General features: G+C 32.8%; 2 protein-coding genes across 2 annotated transcripts; both read left to right on the top strand.

Annotated features, from left to right (window-relative positions):
• The first annotated feature begins 1,095 nt into the window (after window positions 1-1,095).
• On the top strand, window positions 1,096-20,009 carry LOC137929009 (cytochrome P450 4d2-like). The gene is made up of 11 exons (XM_068772023.1): window positions 1,096-1,285; window positions 10,770-10,876; window positions 11,946-12,036; window positions 12,821-13,009; window positions 13,479-13,548; window positions 13,693-13,889; window positions 14,432-14,541; window positions 15,232-15,365; window positions 16,494-16,594; window positions 17,997-18,176; window positions 19,728-20,009. Exons 1-11 carry the CDS (start codon window positions 1,135-1,137, stop codon window positions 19,886-19,888), a joined length of 1,491 nt encoding a protein of 496 aa, XP_068628124.1. The 5' UTR covers window positions 1,096-1,134; the 3' UTR covers window positions 19,889-20,009.
• Window positions 20,010-21,260: 1,251 nt separating this feature from the next.
• LOC137928764 (transcriptional adapter 1-like) lies at window positions 21,261-24,573 on the top strand. The gene is made up of 3 exons (XM_068771726.1): window positions 21,261-21,743; window positions 21,904-22,268; window positions 23,303-24,573. Exons 1-3 carry the CDS (start codon window positions 21,348-21,350, stop codon window positions 23,451-23,453), a joined length of 912 nt encoding a protein of 303 aa, XP_068627827.1. The 5' UTR covers window positions 21,261-21,347; the 3' UTR covers window positions 23,454-24,573.
• Window positions 24,574-24,617: the final 44 nt, after the last annotated feature.

The raw sequence follows: 24,617 nt of genomic DNA, 5'->3' as shown, positions 1-24,617 counted from the left end.
TATTGCCTGGGTAACATGACTACTACTTCGGAACGCGTTAGTGTCGATAGATGTAGCTGAAACTCCATTAACTCTTCTATTTGAATTTATCGGCGGATTTCGGATATCTAGGAATTACTTTATACATAGCTTGTCAACACATTTTCTGGAAACTCGAACATATGTCATGGTCCCAAGACAGCTGGTCTTAACAAAGAATTCAATTTGCGAATTTGGTTGAATAGCAGCATAATCGAAATAATATAATAATACCCATTTCAGAAACTGAGCAATCGTAGACAGCTATAAGTCTACATGATGTAGATACTGCATGAAGACCTGCTTTATTACGTACGGCATGCCTATGCGCGCATGAATCTTTTCGATATTTCACGTGTAATTTCGTTTCGAGGTGGTAGAACGCAAAGGCCAGAGGAGTCTCGGCATGGGCTATATGCTACTATTTTAAAGGACCACCGTGCTCTTAGATCGCTCCGGCAGATGCTTCATGATGTGACAAGGCTAAACGGGTACCGAGGCGACCTCGGATTCGGCACTCACTCGTCGATAACACTTGCTGAGCATTCCGAAACAAAATAGCTCCAAAGAGCCGAATCTTTGTAATAAGTTTCATAAAGTGTAACTTTTTTAATAATTGATATATGTGGGTATTGAGTAATAATTAAGGCCGCCCAGAACGCTAAATAATGATTTATGTTGTTATTAAAAATAACTAACTCTTAATAATAGTCAAAAACACAACAGAGTATAAAAAAAACCAAAGGCTATCTACTTGTTTATCTTGTTGGATTATATTTAATGTAATAATATCAATTATAGCTTTTTCACTAAACATTGTTTCTTAATAAAAATCTATTTTTATTATAGTGAAGGTTTTAAATTTTAATTTAACTTATAATATTGCCTACTCATAACTGCTGATAATGTCGGCTTTTAATAATATTTCAGCCAATTAATTTCTTAGTGTTAAATATTTGTCACAAAGTAACGACGCCTTTATGTTTTAGCTCAGTACACTATCGACACTCAAACGTGACAGTTCTACATACTGATATAGATTTTACTCGCAATTTATGACTTTGAAATTATAGGTGAATTAAAATTAAAAAACTCCGAATTTATAACACCTTAAAAATGATTTTATTACTCGTGGTTTTTTTCATAATACTAATATTATTAAAGTCTTGGTGGAATTTATTATCGGTGGTTAAAAGGAGTAATTTAAAAGGCCCTACACCTTTACCTCTTGTCGGCAATGGAATTGACTTCGTTATAAAACCCACAGGTAAGAAAAAAATCTTTTTTTATGGGTAATCATTTGGAGACCACTTTAGTTATAAACAAAAAAACGTCGTCAATATATAATGCCTAATGTAACATACAATTATTTTTATTTTTACTGAACATAAACAGGCGTAATCAGACATAAAAGCTGCGTTCTATTGCTTACAAAAAGAGTTTAATTAAGTAAACTGAACAAGAAATCCTTTAGAGTATGCAAATTATTTATAATAAATTATAATAAATTATAAATAATATAAATAAATTATAATAAACACGTAGTGTATATATTTAAGAAAGATTACTCAAAAAATTGGATAATTCTGTGACTTTTAAAAAAATATAATAAAAAAAAGGTAATAAATGAATCAAAAATTATAAATTTATTTCATAAATAGTTTCATTTTTCTACATTGCTTACTTTATTTTTGACGTCAAAAATTTAAATGATTATTAATAAGTAAAATAATAATTATAAAGAAAATAAACAATGGCAATTTTTTGCTATATTTGTAAAAACTTTTACAAAACGTACTATTTAACTCTATAGTCAAAATCGTATGATGATGTTATTAAAAATAACTTGTTTGCCCAACTCGTCGCGGAAAATTGTCGTCTAAATGTAGCCGGTGCGATACTTCCTCGCCTGCCTTTGTGCGAGGCTTTTATGCCGACAATTCGCATCCGTCAGACAAAGCTACACAGAACTCTTCACCACTTATACTTTAATAAAGCTAGTGACCCTGATGAAGTACCGTAGTCCTAAAGTCCTGTGTTCCTGAGCTTGCGCTTGTTTCAACACGCTTTTTCGCTTCTTCGTTGAGCCTGGTCAAGTGCCGAAATTTTGGAAGCTTGCAAACGTGCAACCTGTGATCGACAGAGGAACTCGTTCCAAACGCTCTAGCCGCGACCTGTCTCGGTCACGTCCATACTCTGTACGACTATGGAACGTGTACTGAATAGTAGACTCCTGGCATACCTCGTGGCCAATGACCGCCGAAATCGTTCTTCTGAGGACTTTCTTGCATATGCAACATATATCGGTGGAACGGTGAAGCACTCGCCTTTTATTTGGATATCGCAAAGCACATATTAAGTTTCACTGCGTACTTATCCTTGCAAGCAGTTTCCGATTGGGAAAAGGCCAATCTCGTCAAGTATACACCGTACATATTCACCGTAAAACGCAGGCCCTTTCCACTATCTCCGATTTTCCAAAGTGCACGTAGCATAAGTCCGATCATGTGTACTGTAACCATCTATGGTACGGATCGGCTAACTACCCACTCAAAGCTTTGAACTCCATACAGAGACGAGCCTAGAGGCTGATTGTTAACGATGCTTTAGTGAGGACTAAGCTTGGAGCATCGGGGAAAAGTTACCAGTTTATCAGTATTCTATAGACCGCATTTTATGAGTTGGAAGTACACCAAATAATTCCATCATCTCCTTTCTTCCATCGGACAATAGGACGCACGGATTCACGACGTGTTCACAGATGAAGCTCCTTCCATCTTCTCTGAGCGTTTCGCTACTACTTTTATAGAACAAATAGCCAAGGGACGGAACAACCTACCAACCTCGTTGCTTCCAACTTACTATAACTTAGGACTCCTAAGAAGAGACTCCACAACAAGAGTGAAGCTGGTACCATCGTACAGCTCGTCATCGCTGAACATCAGGCGAGACAGAGGTTAAATGCTTCGCCTATTAACGATAAGAAAATAGATGTTTTAATAACATCCGTAACTGCATTACACAATAAAAAGATGATTACGTTTAATTGACTTTATGTCTTCTTCCTTAGTTTTATATATTTGTGATAAAATGATCGAACTTATATATCTTCAATTTTACCAAAGTATAATAATTAACAATGTTTATTTTCCAAGATATTAAATTTTACGTTTATAATAGCGTAATCGAACATGGAACAATTTTTATTATTGTTTGCCTATGGGCCAGTGTTTCCCAACCTTTCTGTGCTAGGCCTCACCTAAACATTTCTAAAATTTTGTAAGTGCTGTACCTTAACATCCATAATTTTGATATTAATGAGAAATGGTTAAACTCATGTCGAATCTGTTCTCGAGTTGCCCCCCGTTAACAAATTGCCCCTTTATGGGCGTGGGCTCCACATTGAAATGACTGCTATGGACTCTCAAAGAATGCCGTTTAAGTCGACAGCGTCTTTTGTTTGTCCCGCTAAATATTAGTGCAAGCATTATTATATTTCAGATTTAAAGACAACACATATACTGAAACTAATAAGCTAATTAAAGTGGTTTACTATTCCGTTCCTTATTTAATTATTACTTCTTGCCATGTTTCACCTAAAAAGCCTTTCCCACAACTTAACTATGAACTTTATAATCTAATAATAGTAAAAATCTAAACAAGTACCGTATGATAACCCAAGTTGAGGTCCTTAGTCAGGAATTCTGGCGCCCAGTACATCAGTTTATCGATATATTTTTACAGGTTCATTGGGTATATATGTAACGCTCTTCCTTATTTAGCAATCACTCTGTATAAAATGATCACTCTAAAAAATATTATATTAATTTATTTTTGACATTGGAATGCGGCAGGTCAATTACTTCTAGCATTCTAGTCTGTAGGGACAGATAGTAAACAATATATAATTTTAATATGTAGTAATTCAAATTTAAAATAAAAACGATTCTTCTTACTACATAATCATTATTATATATATTATTTGTTTCACTATTGATTTTTGGATAGGGTGTACCATACTAACAAGAAATTAGCTACACTTTCACCCTTTTAAAAATACAATACAAATACAAAAAATGTCTAAACTGTGATTAATTCATATCTTACTAAGTACAAAGTGCAAAGATTTATGTTGCACAGTAACTGATATGTGAATCTTATCAATTATTATTTCGATTTACAAATGAAAAATTCTTATCGAGAGTTATAAGTGTATGATTCAATTTTTGTAATCTACACACATTAAATCATATAAATACAATAAAGACAATATTGCTTTTTTGTTTTTGATAAATCAGAAAGTTGATATTGGCATTTATAATTTTACCGGTCGAACACTATAGAAGTTTATTTTAAAACCTCATTAAGGAGTCGAAAACCTAGGGAGTAAACAGGACTTCCACTTCATAATTGAAAAGACGAAAAGTTATCCCGGAATACTCATTTTATCGGAGTTGCATGGCTATTTATAGTTAATACACCTGCGCGAATAATATCACGGATGGTTATAAATGACTCGTTGTGGTGACGTTTGTTAACGACGAGTCCTATTGCTCTATAGGCATTACTCGAAGTCCGTCAGAATTATTTTTAGTGTGTGTATCGGATCGCGAGTAACCATTTGGGCGTTAAAATATGTAATTTCGAGTGTGATTTAGTTACTCAAAATAATGTACTTTTGAGTAACTAAACTAGAGTGTTCTCTCAGGAGAATCGGTTGAGGGCGCTACTTAGGTCATTCTAAGGGATCGAGAGACCGCTAAGCTCTTAGTTACTTAGGCGAATGCTCCTTAGAGTTAACAGATACAAAGACCGTTAGGGTACCATTGACTGGTCGGACTGTAGATGTCACGTTAGAAGCTTCAATTGGACAATTGTTAATCCATGAGCTCTGATTGATGGCACGCTTTGAACAAAAAGAGAACAATCATCTTGTTAACAAGATGAGTCCTTCAAAAACGACAACGTTCCCACGTAATTTTATGAAAGTAATCATTCCGAACAACGTAAACCTATCGGCTTAATGGACCAAGGGGAGGAGGAAAGTAAAAATGACAGTGGGCAGGCTACATAGCGCGAGGAACAAATGTATGCAGGAGCCGATTTCAACCGATCCCATTAGAAATCTATGTGAGTGGCCTATGTCCAGAAGTCGACGACCTATGGCTAAAATGATGCAGATGATAAAACATTCCAAGAAAGCACACCGTATAGAACAGTGATTCCCAAAGTAGTCTATATCGACCCCTAGGAGTCTATGACAACCTGCAAGGGGTCAACGTCAGCGAAAACAAATTTGGGGATGCATTAAATAAAAATGGCTCTCCAGTCTGTGGACATCATTAGCCGAGGAGATTTAAGATTAAACCTTACAAAATTGACGCCAAATGTTGATAATTTATTATTAAAGCATCAGGTTCATCCTTCTCACTAAAAATATTGACTTATTTCTTATGTTATTTTATTTATAGTTTATTTTATATTTATTTAATGTTACGTATATTTTACATAACAGATACAAAATTTTATTTTGAGTAGTTTTAATTTAAATTCAATTAACACGTGTTTTTACTTTAATTTTAACACTAAACTTCACTACAGTTAGAAATTTACAGGAAATCAATATCAGGTAAGTAGGGGGTCTACCCAACACGGAAAAACATGGCAAGGGGTCTACGACACAAAAAAGTTCGGGGAACTCTGGTATAGAACAATCATGCGTTTGCTTTACACTCCGCAGTTTTATATTATATTGTTTACTTAAAGGAATCGTTTTATCGTGTTATTTATGATTAAGCAAATTTAGCGTTTTATATATATAAAAACGATTATAATATTGATATGAATGACGTAGCTTTAGACAACGATGACACGAAAAAATAGCAAGTTGGCTGATTAAGGAGGCCGTCTGTCTATATATATAGTCTGACCATAAACATAATAAATAAACTGTTAAAATTAAAAATAAACAAAATATTACTTTTGAATTTAGAATCTATCATTTTTATATGATCGTTCATCGTTTTTCTTTATATTCGCGCCAATAAATTATCAATTATTTTGTGATATTAAAATAGAGTAGGGTGACAGAACGTATTTTTACAAAATAAAATAATCGTATATATGCTAAAAGCTCTTAAAAAAACTTCCCAATTAGGGAACATAGTACAACGTGGCCCTTATTCGATTTTAATGGTTTGGTAGGGTGTTAGCTATAAAGTAGGGACTGAGACAGATTTTGTGAAAAAGATACCCAAACATCGTCTCAGTTGTATCAAGACACTTATTAAGCCGCTTAACATCATTTCTAATAACCTAGAGTGGTCGGTTCAGCAAGACTTAACGCCGGACTATAAAGCTCGATCCACCCAATCTTGGTTAGAAACGAACGTTCCGGATCAGAACTGAAGACTGGCCGTCATCTAGATTTTAATCCCTTAGATTGTAATTTACGGTCTATTTTAAAGAGTAAAGATTTCTCCAAGTGCCATGATAATTTGGAATCTATTAAACAATCCATACAATTAGCAGTAAAGAATTTTCCCATAAATAGAGTACACGCTGCTACTAATAATTGGCCTCAACGTTTAAAAGACTGTAGGAGACCACTTCGAATAGGCTTTATATATAATTACATTACTTTATATATATGTACCATAATACCATTGTCTTTTATTAGACATATATAGAAGGCTAAGACTAAGAAGCTGTAAATGCCATCGAAAGCTATTAACATTTATTATCTTATTATTAAGAACGAAATTATAATAAGTCAAAAACTTAATAATTGTTCGCAAAAACTTACGATTCTGATTACCGTTCTTTTTTTTATTTTAGATAACGATATAGATTATATTAGTATTTTTTGATAGGGAAAATGTCAATGTCATCTAGTATGAAATGTTTTGCGTTTTTATAGACATTCTAAAATAATGTTATGATAATTGATGCAGAACCGATGAAACATTATAACCATATTCATCGTTTAAGTCGTAGAAAATCCACAGTTTGGCGTGAGTCACTCTCATAGACTTCCACTTGAACTGTTAGAAAGCGGTCTTCAACCAGCGTTCTTCTGTCAACCTTGTCAGTGTCCTCTTGTGGGGCGACGTCCTATGCTGCGGGCGCCGGTTCATGGTCTCTGCTACAAGCCAATGCAGCAATCTATTTTGCGCACTATGTGACCTGCATTAAAATAAATAATAATTATACTATGTAAACTTGATTGTCAAGTATGCAACTGCAAAATATTTTTATCACCTGCGTGAACGAATAAATTAAAATTCGAACTGCCCCATACGCTTTAATTAACAAACTCAATGCGCAATATTCTCGACAATTTTCAAGGTCCGATGGATTCGGTGGGAAAAAATTAAACCACATAAGGAAATAATCGTTAACCCCTTATTTATACCTAAACTCTTATTTTTTATTCACTATCATTGTTCATTATCGTTTCAACTGTAGAGCCTGGATTCACACCTGGACATAGGTCTCCATATAGATTCCTCCAATAGAACCTGCCTACAGCGTCTTCCGACTAGCTTAACATAACTTTGCCAGGGAACGTCCTTTGCGCTTGTCAGCTCCTGATCTCCACTTCAGAATAATATACCAATGTAAGAGCTGTCAATTTTGACGTTAAAAGTAAGCCAAAACATTCAAGTTTTTTTATTTTTAATTATTTAAAATATAGATACATATTGAACACCTACAAAAAAATGTACTGTGTAAAACCAAGTTGCTTAAGTAAATAAGTGACCACAATGAGCTATAAATTTGCCGCCAACAAAATTAATGACTATATTACCATATTCCAATTTGAAGTGAAACGCTATGTACCTATATGTATTTACAATTTCTCTTAATGTGAGGTAGATCAACGAAAGCGCATAGCCGAATGTTCTTTACAATTATTACTTAATCTATAATATTTGGGAAACAAGTTCTTATAAGTTAATAAGAATATCTGTAAGAAAATAGAGATTAAATACTGTAGACTCTACGTTTTCAGGGATGACTTAAAATAATTTTTAGTGTAATTCATGGGTATAGTAAAATCTACGACAAGTAAAACATTACATGTTTCGGGATAACCTTTAAACATTTACGTTGTTTTAAATTCATTATTCTTCATTTCAGCCGTAAAACTTCACGTATAAACTTTAAAGGGGTCAATGTATAGTACATAGTAGTATATAGTATAGTATAATAGCTCATTTGTCAGACCAGAGTTTTGTAGTCTTTACACCTATTGCTAAATACCCAGTACTAGGTGATTACTCTCAAATACGATACATTCATTTATTTTTCTATTCAAATAATACCAATAACATAAGGCACCAAAAATTCTGAAGGGACAGATAGTGAACAATAATTAATTAATGTATGAATACATTCAAATCAGTCGATTTACGCCCACTGCAAGGCGTAAACGACCCCAAAGCCAAAGATCGTCACAAACTTTAATATCGATATAAAAAATAATTATACATTGTCTCTGGGTATGTTTCTTATGAGTCAAATTATTTTAAATACGTAGAAATCGAAACATAAAAAAAACGTTTTCTTATCAGTACGTTATTTTCTAATATCATAGATTTTTTGACAGCGATAGAGCTATAGCTTATTAATTAGCACATTAATTAACAGCAAATGAGCTATACGTTCACCCATTTTAAATCTTTCATAACTATAACCTATAAACCACTATTTATTTATATGTATATATAATAGAAAGACTTGAAATTTAGCACATACATTTATCTTGATGAATAGACGACAGCTAGGAATAGATTCAAAATGCATATTTTCAAAGTAAATAAAATTGGTCAGAATGAAGAAGCGGAAGACTGTATTGTTTAAAATGTAATAACAACAATCATATTAAACCTATTTAACATATTCCTTAATAGTTTAAGTTGTACAAGTAACTACAATCTAGATTTATGATTAAATCGTGACATGCATTCAAGAATATGTAATGTGCGTTTGTGTGTGGTTGCATTATAATAGCTGGCCTCTAAAGAGCAAAAGTTATGTATATATATATATATATATACATACATACATATATATATATTATTATATATGTATATATACATACATATATATATATATATATATATATATATATATATATATATATTATAGTCATGTAATAATTTTGCATAACATTATTCAAATTTAAACCTCATTTATTTCTTGTCCACCAACCTTAAATAATATAAGCCGAATAATTATTTTCATTGACCTTGACAATGTCGACAACGACGCAATGCAGGCAACGTAAGAGCGGTTATTGTAGCGATCTATGAAGCGCGCCTATGCCTTACGTGGACAGTGCTGACTTGGTGATAATAATGATGATTATCATGTTATGATGTATGTAATAAATGACACAAAATGTAAGTCTCAAAATAGAAACAACCTCTTTATTGAGTCTTCTGAGTACAATTCATATTGCAGGATTTATTTTGATACGATAATTTTAATATACCAAAGGTATTATTGGTGGGATATATTGGCGAGGGATAAATCTTGTGGATGTTCTATGTAATAATCTAAAAGCCACTCGGTCTGTTGTAGCCCTCTGCGCAGTACGAAGGACGCCGATAACTAAATTAGAAACTTTTTTATTTTTCCCACTGTCCCACGCGCTGTGCTTTCTAGATAGCCTATCTCAGGGCATGCGCTATTCAAGCTATCCTCAAAACCCTCGCGGTGCTATAACGATTATTCACACAGGTCGATAATGTCTTTGTCAATCAATGTATTTCGGGGTCAAGGGTCAATATGTCAATACAAAACATTGAAGTTCGGACGCAGAACGAAATCAATTTTGTCAACATAGTTTACAATATAAAGAAGATACTTAAGATATTTATTTTCTAACGTAACGTGTCAGTGTGTTATTCAATAAAAATGTTCGCACTAGAACTGTTGTAAGAAGATCTTTTGTACCGAACTCAGACTACCGGTTATACCCGTATTCGAAATCACGATAGTTTAACGTGTACGGTTTATTTTAGCTTATTTGTTGAACCTGCTAGCTGATTATTTTTGCCAATAAATGTGATCATCATTCTCTATAAAACTTATACTTATAAACACAACACAATACAACACAAACACAACACAACACAATACAAACAACCAAGCGTTCAACTTCCGTGGCTTTCGTAAGTCACATATATAATCATTTAAAAATGAATTTTATATATCTCTGTATAAATTAATCAATCTAAAATTTGTTACAAACAGTCATTATTAGTTATACAATATGGTAGGTCAATAACTTCTGGCTCTACAAAAAATAAACAATAATGAATGCGGTAATGTAAATTTTGAAAATATATTTTTTCTTTTAACAATTCTTGTAATGTATAATTGACACTTTGTGCGTTAATTGTACAGTATTACCCCTGCTCATAAACAAGTTTCCAAAGGATGATCAACTATGTCCGTTGCGTATGTCCCTTACGTATACCTCTATATATATACCCCCATAGATATTATTGGGGCTAGCCATGCAGTGGGCTCAAACGACGACGATCTAAAACAGCTTGGAATCCATATTCTATTAGCCCATTAGTTCCTATTGTGAAAGATATTCAATCTGAAACTCTCCCAGTTAGAGACTTTGCAGAAGTATTGAAAATACTTTTAGTTTAAAGAGTTTAAAGCATATGTAAACTACTTATGATTTTTTTTGTTAATTTTTATTAACCGTAACAATTTTTTTTTTTCAGAATTTTTACCCGTGCTTGAACGGTACCAGAAAAACTTCGGAAACATTGTACTGATGCATCTCTTTTCAGATCCATACATCATTATGTATCACCCACAACATATGGAGGTTCGTTTTTTAAAAAAAAAAAACTTTTACCGTCATCTTACCCATACGTCATTATTAAGTCAACTGGTGGATAGGCCTCTCTGATACATTTCCAATTAGATCGGTAGGAAGCGGCACTAACACTGTCCATCATTATGCTCGCTGTTCCATTGTTTTTACCAACCGGGCCTTTTTTTTTGAAATACTTAACGAATAGTCTTAAGCTAGGCGTTCTCTGCGCCGTGCCTTCTCAAAAACGCAGAATCTGCAAATGCCTCTTGCAGCAGTGAATTTTCGGTCTTAAAAAACTTAGCTCCAAAAGGTGGGAACAATACAAATATCAGTACATATCGCGACACTGTCACATAACAGATAAAATTTCTATCAATGATGCAGGCGTTTCTAGATTTTCTTACGCTACTTCTTCCAGTATCAACGCATTCTGTCAGCAAATGTCAACCAAAAAAATTCTAATGAGGAAATCGATCGGTCTTAGTTTCGGCTCTCTTTCGGCATTTTCGAATCTGAATTGAACGACACATGCCGAGGCCCTTTCTCGGGGGACTTCTTCCATTAAATTCATATATTAGTTGCCAAAGAGCTCAGCAGAGTTATTCGGTAACCTTCAAGCAACAGCCCAAGCTTTTTTAATGCAAAGAGGTAATAAGTAGCAGGCAAGGTATAAACTGATCATACATAACAAATAACTCACCACAAGAGTTAACATGATCGTTCCGTTAATCCGGATATATCAATTACCAAACAATTCAAACTTCAGCCATAGGAAGTTCCCTGCTGGACAGAAGCCTTCGCCATAAAGTTCCAATAAGATCTGTTGAAGGTCGCCTGTATCCAGGGTCTTTTGATGACCTTTACCAGGTCGTTCATCCAACTCTTGGGTGAACGTCGTAGTAACAACTACTTTAACGAACGCTTTTAAGCTGAGTCAGGTTCAACGACTGGCCTCTTTCATAGAGTAATATGTAATATTTATTAAGGAACTTTCTAAATTACAAACATTTACACTTGATTATATTTAATTTGTATCATTCACACTGTCTGAAAAAAATTAAGTACAGTTTTCTTTCAGGGGATTGTCTCTCACTCCGAAACAATTACTAAAGGTCGATCATACACCTTCCTCAGACCTTGGCTTGGTGATGGACTTCTCACTTCAACTGGTAAAACCGTGTTTATTCTTTAAATTTAATATGAACTAAAACCCTGGACTGTAACACAAATTAGTCTTCTAGATAACACGCGATAACAAACTATAGACTTAATTAGTTCAAGTCATCAATTTTTTTTCTTAGTTCTAATATTTACGAACACTATAAATATATATCTATTTCAAACAAACGACTACTAATTTTATATTTATAGCCTATACAAAAGTTATATTAAGTGTTTTTCTCATAATTGTATTTATTTTTGTGGGGAAAATATCTACACACCAGATACAAATGCACGCAGCGCTATAAGTACCCTTTTTTGCATACGGAGGAGATCGTACATGGCTTACTCATTCGTTGCGGGGGCAAACGCCTTCGCATATTACCGTAGTATCAATGACAGTGGCCCAATGCCTTTTAGGGTAGAGCTGCAGACCTCCAACGATAATCATAAAAAATAAAAAGCGCCAGAATACACGTACGGATCACCCCAAATTCTCTGCCAAGACCTTGTTAACGAAATTGAAAAAGAGCTCTGAGCTTCTTCTGAAACTTCTCCCTGCACTAACTTTACACAAAGGACAACCGTGCAACGGATTCAAGCTACAGATGAGGAGCTCTGATAACCTAAAACTGCCTGGATCATCATATAGTAACCTAGTCAGTAAAATATAAATAAATAAAGTTCAGCATAAAAAAATGGAAGCAAAATAATACTGTCACTAATATCAAAATATGTTATAAATAGGTTATGCTATTAATATTTTAATGAAAATCATAACAATATTTTTAGGTTCAAAGTGGCGAGCGCATCGTAAATTTTTAACACCTGCTTTCCATTTTAACATTCTACAAAATTTCATACCTGTTTTTTGGAAAAACGAAAAGTTCCTGAGAGATAATCTGGAAAAATACGCTGATGGTGCTACAGATATCAACTTATTCCCTATAATCGCTCTATCGGCTTTGGACAACGTAACTGGTGAATATGTACCTTCTTAAGTTTATATTAAGTAACATTAACTATAATTCGTCATCATTTCATCATTATAACGTCGACTGGACATAGACCTCTACAATAGATTTCCAAAAAGATTAATTGGAAACAACCTGCATGCAGCTATTTTCGACAACAGTACACACCTTGAAAGTAGATGTCCCACACTACGCTTGCCGGATCGCGGTCATCTGTTCTGCCTGAGTGAGAAATCCCATTTCAATGGCAAGTTATCATTGGTGTGAGACATTGAACTAAACCATTTTTGTAGTTTTGCGTAAAAAGAATAATTAATTATTATAAAAGATTAAATGATAGTATTATTTATAATAAGTTTCAGTTCAAGCATGATAATGTTTTATTAATTACATATTGTATTGTTTGTCAAGTTACATAGAATTTCAGTATTTTTTCGCGTTATTTGTAAAAAAGTACAAAAGCTAACATCTTTCAGAATCCATCATGGGCGTGTCTTTTAATGCCCAACGAGATAGCGAATCGAAATACGTTAAAGCAATTTCAAAGTGAGTATTTTCAAATATTTATAATATGAAAAATAATCACAAGTCAGGAAAGATAATTCTTAATGACTGTATAAGGTACAAGTCAACCCCAAGTCTTTTTAAAAAAATTGAACTCGATTAAAAAAAACGAATGTGTTTTTTTAGGCTAAGTGCAGTTGTAGCAAACAGGATGCGAAATCCTTTTATTGCAAACGAAATAATCTTCAATCTCTCATCTTATAAAAAAATACAAGACAAAGCTTTGGAAATCGTTCATGGACATACGAAAAAGGTGATTGAAATACGACGCGAAGAACTCAAAAAGAATAACATCACATCTTTGCCTACTACCACTGACACAGGTGCAAAACCATATTACTTTTCTCTTTACTTTGTTTTATTTATTTTTGATACGCTTAGTAGTGCCGTTTTGTAACTAAAATTCAGAAAATTAGCAAAAAAAATTTTAGACTCATACGGGTAACATGAAAAAATAGAAGTTGCTTATGACTACAAATTGCTAATACATGTTATCCAAAACACGGATATGTAGTATGTTTATCCCCTGGTCTCAACATCTTTGATATATCATTATGCAAACTTTAGAAAGAAACGACAACTGGTACAGTGAATACAGTAGCACTAGTAAATATTAATGCGTGTATTGTGTTCCTGTTTCGCTGGTTATCAGAGAATGTCTATTATGGATCTCTCCGTCTCTATCTACGCATTGTACAACTCATAAAGTCCGTACAGAACTATTGTAAAATAATTAATGTTTGAGATCTAGACGACAAAAGAATCAAGCCATTAACGAGTAAAAATAAAATAGAAACTTTGCTTTTAAATGTTATTGATTGAACCAAAATAACAAAAAATACGTTACAATTTGTATATTTTACAGGAATCAAAAATAAACACGCATTCCTTGATCTCCTTCTCCTGTCTAAAATTGACGGACAGGATATAAGCGATGAGGCTGTAAGGGAAGAAGTGGACACGTTTCTATTTGAGGTAAATCATGTACACCAAATGAGATAGTTTTTATATTAAAAGCAAAAAGCCACATAGCGTGAAGAACGGATGGCCCCTGTGGCCATGTGGTGCCTGAGGGGAGACCACAGACCGGCAAGCGCATCGTAGGACGAACATCAACATACACGGACACTTTTTATGGTGAAAGATTATGTGGAAATAAAAGAAGAGAGAAAGATGAGGATGTTAATAAGAGAATTCTGTGAATAAATTATTATTGTTATGATATACCTGTGTACCCAAGACGAGGGGAGTGTGAGAAGCCCCCAAAAACAGGGACCATAATAGAATCTTTTCAAGGATCCCACAGAAGACACCGGATGCGGGCTGCAACTAGTCATAATTTGCAATCTATGGGGGAGGTTTATGAGCAGTATCGGACGTCTTACAGCTTAAATGACGAGGGAGCTATTCAACTTCGTTATGCATAGACGCGTAATATGTTACATCTATATTACAATTATATAATATATATGCCAAACTGACATCCGACCGTCGGTCGAAACCGAAAGGTACTCGACTGCCGACCACAAGCCGGCAGACGCGGCATGTAACTTTTGAAACATAAGGGTGATGATTGTATACCGGAAAAAAAGTAGTGAACATGTTCTAACCTTGGACGTCAATATGTTTCATTTATAATTAAGAGGCCTAAAACTTGTTCCACAGGGTCACGACACTACAACTTCCGGGATAACATTTGCGTTATTTTGCATATCAAGGCACAAGGATGTCCAGCAAAAGATTCTGACTGAACAAAAATTAATATTTGCTGACGACTTTAAAAGGGATGCAACTTATAGGTATTTCGTGTATTTTTTAAGACGTTTTTACACATCTTTCATACTATTAAGGATTCATTAAAACAGTAGTCAATAAGTAGATAGATTTTACAGCTTCTTAGCTTAAAAGCTTAATTTCTGCACGCAAGTACGAATCACTGTCATGTAATGTATTTGTTACTTATTTAAAGTCATAAAATAACCCCGTGGAAAACTAAGTGAAAACTGATATCACTTGTGGTCGACGCTTGTCAGACTTGGCCTTTGAATCCTAAAGAAAATTATCCGAAGGCAGTCAATGACTAGCTACAAAGATTGACGATCTATATATAGATCTTCTTTAATATTATATTTTTCATCTTCACATTTTTTCCTAAAATTTTTTTTTGTTTGTGATCATTAACAGTGTTAAAATAGGTATAAAATACTGTATATACGTTTATGGCACACAATAATTTAAGTTTTGAAAACACAAAACACAGAAATACAAAAACTACAAAGCTATACTAATAATAAGTAATTTCTAGTGTGTGTATGTGTCACACATGAAAACATTTCCCAATTGTACCTAAGTGTATAGTTTCCGTATATGTGTAAATATTTTTGTGCGTATGCGTGTTGCATATTTTTGTGTATTTGTGCAAACGGATCTGTTTAGCGGTGGACAACGGACGAGCTGTGTGGTCTTTTAAAGGGCCGAGATGTTTGGTTTATTACCTATTACAAAGTTATTAAATTCAAGCTTAACATAGTAGTCAAATGAATATCTTCTGTGTGCTATAAGTGACTTCAATTAGTTTTAAATAAAATGATTAAGGATAGAAAATTTACATTCATTGATTTATGATTAATATTTTAACATTAATCGTAGGCCTATTAAATAAATTTCATTTCAACATCATAGCAATGAAAAGAAATATTTTATAGATCTGAGATTGTAAGGTATATTTATAGGTTAGGTATATATAAGCGGCATCGCCGATAATTATAGCAATTGTATAATATAATTACTCGAGAATTCTACTGTGTCACGGATAATAACTAGTTTGTCGAATGCACGAACATACATTTTGCTCATCATAGCTGCAGTACATGCATCATGCGACTATAAAAAGATCTATGCATCTATAAAATACGTTTTGTTTTTAGTGAATTACAACAAATGAAATATTTGGAAATGGTTATCAAGGAATCTTTAAGATTGTATCCTTCGGTGCCTTTAGTAGAAAGAATGATTACCAGTGACGTAGGTGGGTATTATGCAAATATTATTAATATATTATCTAGTATACTATTAAATAGATTTGGAGTATCTGTTTGTAATATTAAAATAACTTCTTTTTATTATAGGCATGTAAATATATAAATACGGTACATATTTTATACCAAAATTATGTATATTTTTTAATTTTTGTGTATCGTCGTGTATCTATATGTTTCGGCTAATCTCAAAAACGACTTTACGAATTTTGACAGAACCCATACTGACAAATAGCTGATATTAAAAGATTACAACATTTTTTTTGTTGTTGCGAGCGGGCACAGCTAGTAAATAAAAAGGCAATAACAATAGTCGTGAATGATAATTATTTATAACCAAAGTGTAATTTACCATTTCACGTAATATCAAGGCAAAAAGATCTTTATGTATCAACGCAAACAAACGGTTTTCTTTAAAAGTATTCTCAAATATTTAAATCTATAAGCAATTTAAACTAGAATTGATAAATGAATAAAGTTATTTTTTATTATGGATAAAACCTGTCTAAAAAAATTTCAAGAACGTCTGATGTAGGTCTAACGTAACTGGTTTACTTGTTTTTAATTACATTGAATTTTTTTTATAAAAAAAGAGATTGTCTTTTTACTATGTACTTGAACATAATTCATAGTTATTGCTCATGTCATTTTAATCAGGTATTAAAGTCAAATTCTTTACCGAACTTATATAAACAATCTTCCTATATAAACAACCCAATTTACTGTACCCGGCGATAAATATTGCACATCGACCTTTGGAAAGAGACAATCGACTAATTTCGGCTTTAGACTGCTACTGCTATAGACGTGAACATGAATGGTCACGAAGGCTAAGGACAAACATAGGTCAATCATTATATTTCGGATAATTTACAAAATAATTGTAAACCACATTTGTTACCCTTTATTTTCAAGCAAACACTAAATATAGCATAATTTATTTTATTTGTGTTAATATAATACTCACATTTTACTGCATTAACAACAATAATAAGATATTGGTTATAATTATTTTTAATGAGCAGAAATGAATGATAGATATCACATATTAAATAGCACAAATTAAAAAAAAAAAAACATTTATTAAAGTATGCATTTTTCATGTGGTCGATTGCTTTAACATTATAAGTAGTTATCTACCACCGGCTCGGAATGCTGATCCGCTGAGAAGAGTCGTTCTGAAACCCAACAGTTGCTATTTCTAAAAGAATTTTAATATTATTAGATGTATACATTATAATATCAATCGTGTAAATAAATCGACGAACTAAGTTCCACACATTTCGATGAACTAGAAACATGTTTGTCATAATAGGGACACGAATTTAATAATACACATAAATTATGTTACATATATTGAAATATTTTTTACTTACCATATACTTTTTACAGAAGTTTCAGGTTTAACGATAAAGAAAGATGTGTCGGTGATTTTGGACATATTTCATATGCAAAGATCGGAGGAGTTCTATGAAGATCCAATGGAATTTAGACCTGACCGATTCGAATCAGGAATCACCAGGAATCCATTCAGCTGGCTTGCGTTTAGCGCTGGTCCTAGAAACTGCATAGGTAATTTTTTTAAACATTTTATAGCCTGCACATGAACAAAATGATGTACAGTCCTAAAAACTCATTTGTGTATTTTTTTAAATATTTTTTTTATAATTTGTATCACTCTAGACTGAGCAATGTTCATTATCAGAATAAAATATGTATTAATGTGTAGAAGTTCGAACTAGCAAACGTTTACGAGAATAATGTGACACAATTTATTATATCGAGAAAAAAAAATTACATGTATTTTTATTATTAAATTGTCTACACTTTATCGATTTTTAAGATTTCAAACAGACATTTCGATAATTTCACCGCTTTATATTTTGAACCCATAGCTAAAAAATATACACTGTACTTCCTCATTTATAAAGTTATGCATTCTTGTGTCTTTTTACACTTCCGTAAAAAAGTAAAACTTGAAAATCACAGTGTAACAGACTTTTTGTAATACAATTGCAATGTACATATTACAAGTACAAGATAATCGATTAAAGCTTTAAAATCTTTGTGTAGGGTCCACCCTATTCAAAACCAAAGGTTTTAGAAAAACTAAATAACGTAATGGTAATATAGTAACAAAATTTGGTTTTTAAATTTCGAATTATTACATATTAAAATTAATTATTGTTTACTATCTATCCCTGCAATTTTTTAACTGCCACACGTTATTCCCCTTTTGGATTTTCAAATAAAAATTAATTAATATAACATATTTAAGACTTTAAGCTGATCCATTTTTACACCTTTAACCAATCATTGTATGTAATGCTGACACTTGCAATATTTTATATCTTTTATCATGTCTAAGTACTCAAAAATTTATTTATATATATGTATGACGATACGTGTATTATTTTTTTTAATATTTCGTAATTCCTTTTCTCATAAAAATTGTAAAACAATTTTCTTGCGATACAATTAAATAAGACAGACGACGAACATAAATCACCATATAAAAATTCCTAAACACATTACCAAACATTCATTCTATAGGTTAAAAGTTCAATGTCTTAAAGTCAATTCAACCTTATGGCAATGTCACCATATCTGACATAAAAATAATTAATATATTCCCTTTTTAATACTTTCTGATATTTATTGGACAAGTTCCCCCAAAGAACCCCACGATGATCGGTCTTACATTGCCCGCTTCCGATGACATAGCTCGACCCTTACTATGTCGTTGATCCACTCGTTGCGTTGGTCCATATCTATCGGCACGTGGTCGCACTCAAAAATCTCTCGGCGCCAACGGTCTTCAGATGAACGAGCGATAAGCCTTCCCCCCTCCCTTCCTGCCACTCCAAACGAACAATTCTTCGAGCTACATCAGTGATCTTAGTTTTTTTTCGGATCTCCTCATTTTTTTACACAACAACAATTATCATTTCTCTCTGGGCGCCTTCTAATGATCGTCTGACCACGACCACGTCTCAAATCTGCATGCAATCATCGGAACACATACTGGTCAAAGACCTTTGTCTTCAGTCATTGCGATATAAACGACAAGGAGAATAAATGTATAATATTAACCTTTCGTAACGGCTTTTTATTCTTTCACAGGTCAAAAGTTTGCCATGCTTGAAATGAAAGTAACATTATCGGGCATCATTAGGCATTTTGAATTGTTACCATCAAAACAAGAACCAAAGCTTGTTGCTGATCTCATATTGCAATCGGAAAATGGAGTACATATCAAGCTCAAGCCACGAAACTTCTGTTAATTATAAGATTTTTTCTTGTTTGCATAATTCACAAATAATGAAAAATAAGATTCATTTCATTTTTAATCGAGGATTGGTCTGCTCTATTAAAGTTTTTGGCGAAAACAGTTATAAATATGTACATATATATACTTATTGTAATTAATAAAAACTTTAGGCAAAAAAATTTCCTGTTTATTTTAATGGTTAGTTTTAGTAGTTCAGACTTGCAATTCTCAGCCTGTGTATCCCTTGGGAATCGCGAGATCACATTGGGACTACGTAACAAATAATTTTGTAAAGGCTTAATTATTAAGAATTTAAAACAGTTAACAGGTTTGTCATCATCATCATCATTTCAGCCGTAAGACGTTCATACCGGCCATAGATTTCCATAAAAATGCGGCCGTGCGTCTGCCGACGACTTTAACAAGATCTTCCGTCCAGCTTATGTGTGAACGTCCTACGCTACGCTTGCTGGTCCGTGGTCTCCGTCCCAAAACCGGCCATTTACTTTACCCGCTATGTGACTGGCCAACTGCTACTTTAACAAATAGCTTACATATATACATTATTATTTAACATAAATTATTAATTGCTTTGCCATTTACAAACCAAACAATGAAAGTTTGTTTGGTAAATAAAAAAGAATATTAATGTAAATAAAGCTTGTAGCTTTATTGCGGAGATCAGCATATTGAGACTAGATAATGCAAGTGAAGTGTTCCAGAAGTTTTCTCCGTTACTTTATCTCCCAACTTTTACTTTCTGTAGTAATAGTATTGTTAAATGATGAGTATCTAATAGTAGCAGCCAAAAAACTATGGTTCAACTTTCCCGGACACCGTATCGATTTGCTAAGAGCATATAAAATGCAAACTTAGGTGTAATAGTCAAAAGGAAAATAATGCCATAATAAATTGAATAAGGAATGGCCAAACAAACTCAATATAATCTAATAAAACCTAATTAAGTAAGCTCCGAAAAATCCTGGAGCTTACTTAATAGAAATAGGTTTAGGTTAAGTGCTTTTAATGCTTTGAAACGATAAGACCAAGGAAACTATCAATGCCTATATGCTAATCAAAAATATCATATAATTTGTGATGGTACTTAATTAAAAATATTTAATATTATATGTGTATATAAAATCAAACCCACTTCTTGCATACTACTATCTATCCATACTACATGAAAATTACTTAAATTATGAATACACTTCAGTTACATATTATTCTTTCACTTTAATTTTTTTAAATATTTATACAAGATTCAATTATAAATATTAGTCAAACGACGCGATGTATGGCTGAACAAGTTTTAAGCCTTTGCCTACCTTTTAGGGAAAGAATAAAAGTGTCACTAGTGTGGCATTTTCTTCGCTATGAAACATAAACAAATAACCTGACAGTGTTGTGGAGATTCTGTTAGATTTAAGTTAATATTATGTCTATTAAAACCTATTGAAATTATATTCAAAATGTCTTCAGAAGCATTAAATGTGTCTCGGAGAAAGTTAAACGAAGTGTTAGGTGAAAAATCGACGAAATATTTTAATCACATGAAGCAATGGTTTCGCATGAAACTGACAAAAGAAGAATTTGACATGGAAGCTCGTGCTTTGCTAACTCTGGATCAAGTACATTATCATAACGAATTCCTTCTGGCCCTGCTGAACAAAGTAGAAGGTTTAGCTGAGACTTCAATAACTATAGCACAAGAAAAGGCAAGTTCTCATAATCGCAATAGTAAACGGCACAAGAGGAATTCTCGCACTTCAGAGAAGTCAAACTTCGAGCCTGTAGACTTATTGGAATATTTGCCCTCGAACTCTCCACCTGGGGCTGGAAGTGATGGTGTAAAGTATGCAGCGCAGGTAAACATGTTAATCATTTTTTTAAACACCTTACATATATATCTGTAAGAAGCAACTTTAGATGTTAAATAAACATTGCTACTTTATGCCATAAAAATATGTTATGCATGACTATGTTTTTAATCTTGTATTATATTGTCATGTATTCACCTATTTACAGGAAATATTCTTACCCGACCATGCATTAGTTGTTGGGCGTTTCATGTTATCAGCATGGGAGTTGGGTCTGGAAGGAGCCGATGATGAGGCAGCAGATCTGATTGTGGTTGCCGTTCAAAATTTTCTTAAGAATGTCATAAGCGCTGTCATATCACAGAGAAAAGGGTATAAGACAAGAAATACACATTTCATGTATGACCTCGGCGGGGATGTTCCTAACATATGGCTTCGAAACACAAGCAAATTGTATGATCCACAGAATGAAGGTAGAGTGGGTTTAGATGATAGCACTGATGCCTTAGGCCCTCGCTGTCCACCAACTATTGATGAGGTTGAACAATCAACAGCCTTGGAAATAGCTTGCAGGTAACAACTACTCCGATTATTAATTAGATAGCTATTTAATTGAAACATTATAATATTAAATACATTCACTTGTACTCATTTTTTAATGTGTTTATGAATAAAAATAAGTAAAAATTGATAGAGCTGTACTTATTATTAGTGATGATTATTTATGATTAAAGAATTTTTTTTTACATATACTATCATTTACTATGACCACTAGTTTATGTAAAGAAGTGTGCTAGAAGTGCCCTACTTGAAAGAGACTATAGTTAGATTGAGATTCCCTATAATAGCATCCTTCAACTAACTATGATGGTTCCATTTGTATTGGAACAGTCTCTGGTTTGTTAAGGTCATTGGGAGATGCTGGATGCCACTTACTACTGGTCCTATTTGAAAATCTCTGAGTGTGGCCTAGGTCTAGTTGTGGCTGAAATAATGATCATGAATCTTGGAATGTGAATGATGGAACCATACCTGTTTATGCACAGGTAGAGTCAAGCATGTTGTTCCTTTTGTTTATTTTTCTATTAACCCCTTAATACACAAATTAAAAATAAATGTTAATGATTCATTGAAGCCACCTCTGTTACATTTAATATACTATGTCTATGGTATGTTGATCTAACATTAACAAAATAACACAGTGTATTTATTTTTTTATGTTTTTACCTCTAAGTATGAAATAATATTACACAGAGGTAAAATGCAGTTAGCATTTACTGAATAAATAACATAATGGAAGTTTATAATTTTATTAGTTGAAAATAATTTAATTCACATTTAAAATTGCTCACCTTAATAAATAAGACTATTATTTAATATTTTTCGTTATGAAATAAATAAATTTCCACTTCTCTCTGTTGCTACAAGTTCTTCTTTAACCACAAAGTCACCCTCCCATTTTTTAACTTGCCTACCTTTGTTCCTTTTTCCATCACTGAGTTACCACTATGTGAAAGCATTTGTCCACATATATATTTTTGAACACACCATGTGTCCACACATTTTGTATGTTTTTTTGTAACATTTTTATAACTTTTTTGTTACAGTATCACAAATGCAGAGCCGAATGATGAAAAACTTACAATAGATGAATTTTACCATACGCTGCTTACTCATAAGAATGTAATTGCCTGTCATTCAGTGTATGCAGTTAATATGGAGAGACTGGCTATAATGTTAAACCATCCAAGTTATTAATTATGTGTACTCTTTCCTGTTTTTTATGAAATTAGTCTTTTATAAGGTACTATTGTTACCATTTCATTATTTCTATAAACTGTAAATAATATTAAAGCTATTTTTTACTGGAGTAAATATTATAAAGTAAGAAAAATATAAATAGTGAATTCTAAATGAAATAATATTATCATTAAAATATAACCACTTAATTTTATTAAATTACATGTTATCAATGAAGTAAACGGTCAAAGCATTGTAATAATTTTATTATTAATGTGAATAAGAAATTCTAGGGTGTATTTTACACAGTTAATTGTTTAAAGAAAATCTTCATGTTAATCTATACGGGACAATGTGTTATAGGTGTAAAAGCTTCAAAGGAGTGGAAGTATAGCTTGTTTATCAGCAAAAATCTTTAAAGATTTTTCCTATTTCTAATCACTGTATGAAGTGATCACACCAAATCTACCTGTCTTCCTTTTACTTCCCTGGGGTACCATCTGGTAACCATTTATCATTGCCTCGTATCCGCACATCTTCATTTTAATCTCCTTATTTTTAAAGCAATATCTTTGTTTTGCCTCTGATGACATAGTTTTAAACTTTTGTCTGATTTTTTTACATTGAACATTCTTCACTCAATTGTTTCGCAAACAGCAAGCCTGCTTATCATTTCCTTTGTAAGAGCCTATGATTGACAGTCATAGGTAAGAACAGAAAGTACTGGACTTTTCTGTGTCACAATGGACCAACTATCGTTACAATCTGGCAGTTTCAAATTCACAATCCTCTTAGTGTTTCATTCTGCAATTTTTCTTTTGTTAAGGGCTTCAATTTTTCCTCTAATTAGTTATCTACGAATACTTCACAGTTATGGGTGTATAGTTTTTAAGCTTAATTGATAACCAAGAGTTATTTGATCTATTTTATTCACTTAATTTGTTACAGAGCTGCTTGCAATAATGCTGACAGCTACGATCTCAGAAGCAAAATAGATAAATTAATAAGTGGAAATATTTTCCGAGCTTTCGTCTCATTCATTCACTCGCATCCCGGATTTTTTTTCTATACAAGTGCTTTCTATAATAAGCCAGCTCTTTAATTTTAAACATGCATCTGAATATACGATCTCCGATGAGTGGTAAATAAGTATTTTTTTTTTAATTAAAGTAATAGTTTATT

Source organism: Battus philenor, unplaced genomic scaffold (assembly GCF_028537555.1).
Source record: "Battus philenor isolate CCGP_79_NKW_IND1 unplaced genomic scaffold, ilBatPhil1.0.hap1 SCAF_4, whole genome shotgun sequence".
Classification (NCBI taxonomy): domain Eukaryota; kingdom Metazoa; phylum Arthropoda; class Insecta; order Lepidoptera; family Papilionidae; genus Battus; species Battus philenor.
This window is presented reverse-complemented; position numbering and strand designations above follow the sequence as displayed.

Coding starts and splice junctions, on each gene's coding strand:
- LOC137929009 (XM_068772023.1), top strand. CDS start 1,135: ATGATTTTATTACTCGTGGTTTTTTTCATAATACTAATATTATTAAAG. Junction 13,890..14,431: donor GCCTACTACCACTGACACAG/GTGCAAAACCAT, acceptor TATATTTTACAG/GAATCAAAAATAAACACGCA. Junction 14,542..15,231: donor TGGACACGTTTCTATTTGAG/GTAAATCATGTA, acceptor CTTGTTCCACAG/GGTCACGACACTACAACTTC.
- LOC137928764 (XM_068771726.1), top strand. CDS start 21,348: ATGTCTTCAGAAGCATTAAATGTGTCTCGGAGAAAGTTAAACGAAGTG. Junction 21,744..21,903: donor GTGTAAAGTATGCAGCGCAG/GTAAACATGTTA, acceptor ACCTATTTACAG/GAAATATTCTTACCCGACCA. Junction 22,269..23,302: donor GCCTTGGAAATAGCTTGCAG/GTAACAACTACT, acceptor TTTTTGTTACAG/TATCACAAATGCAGAGCCGA.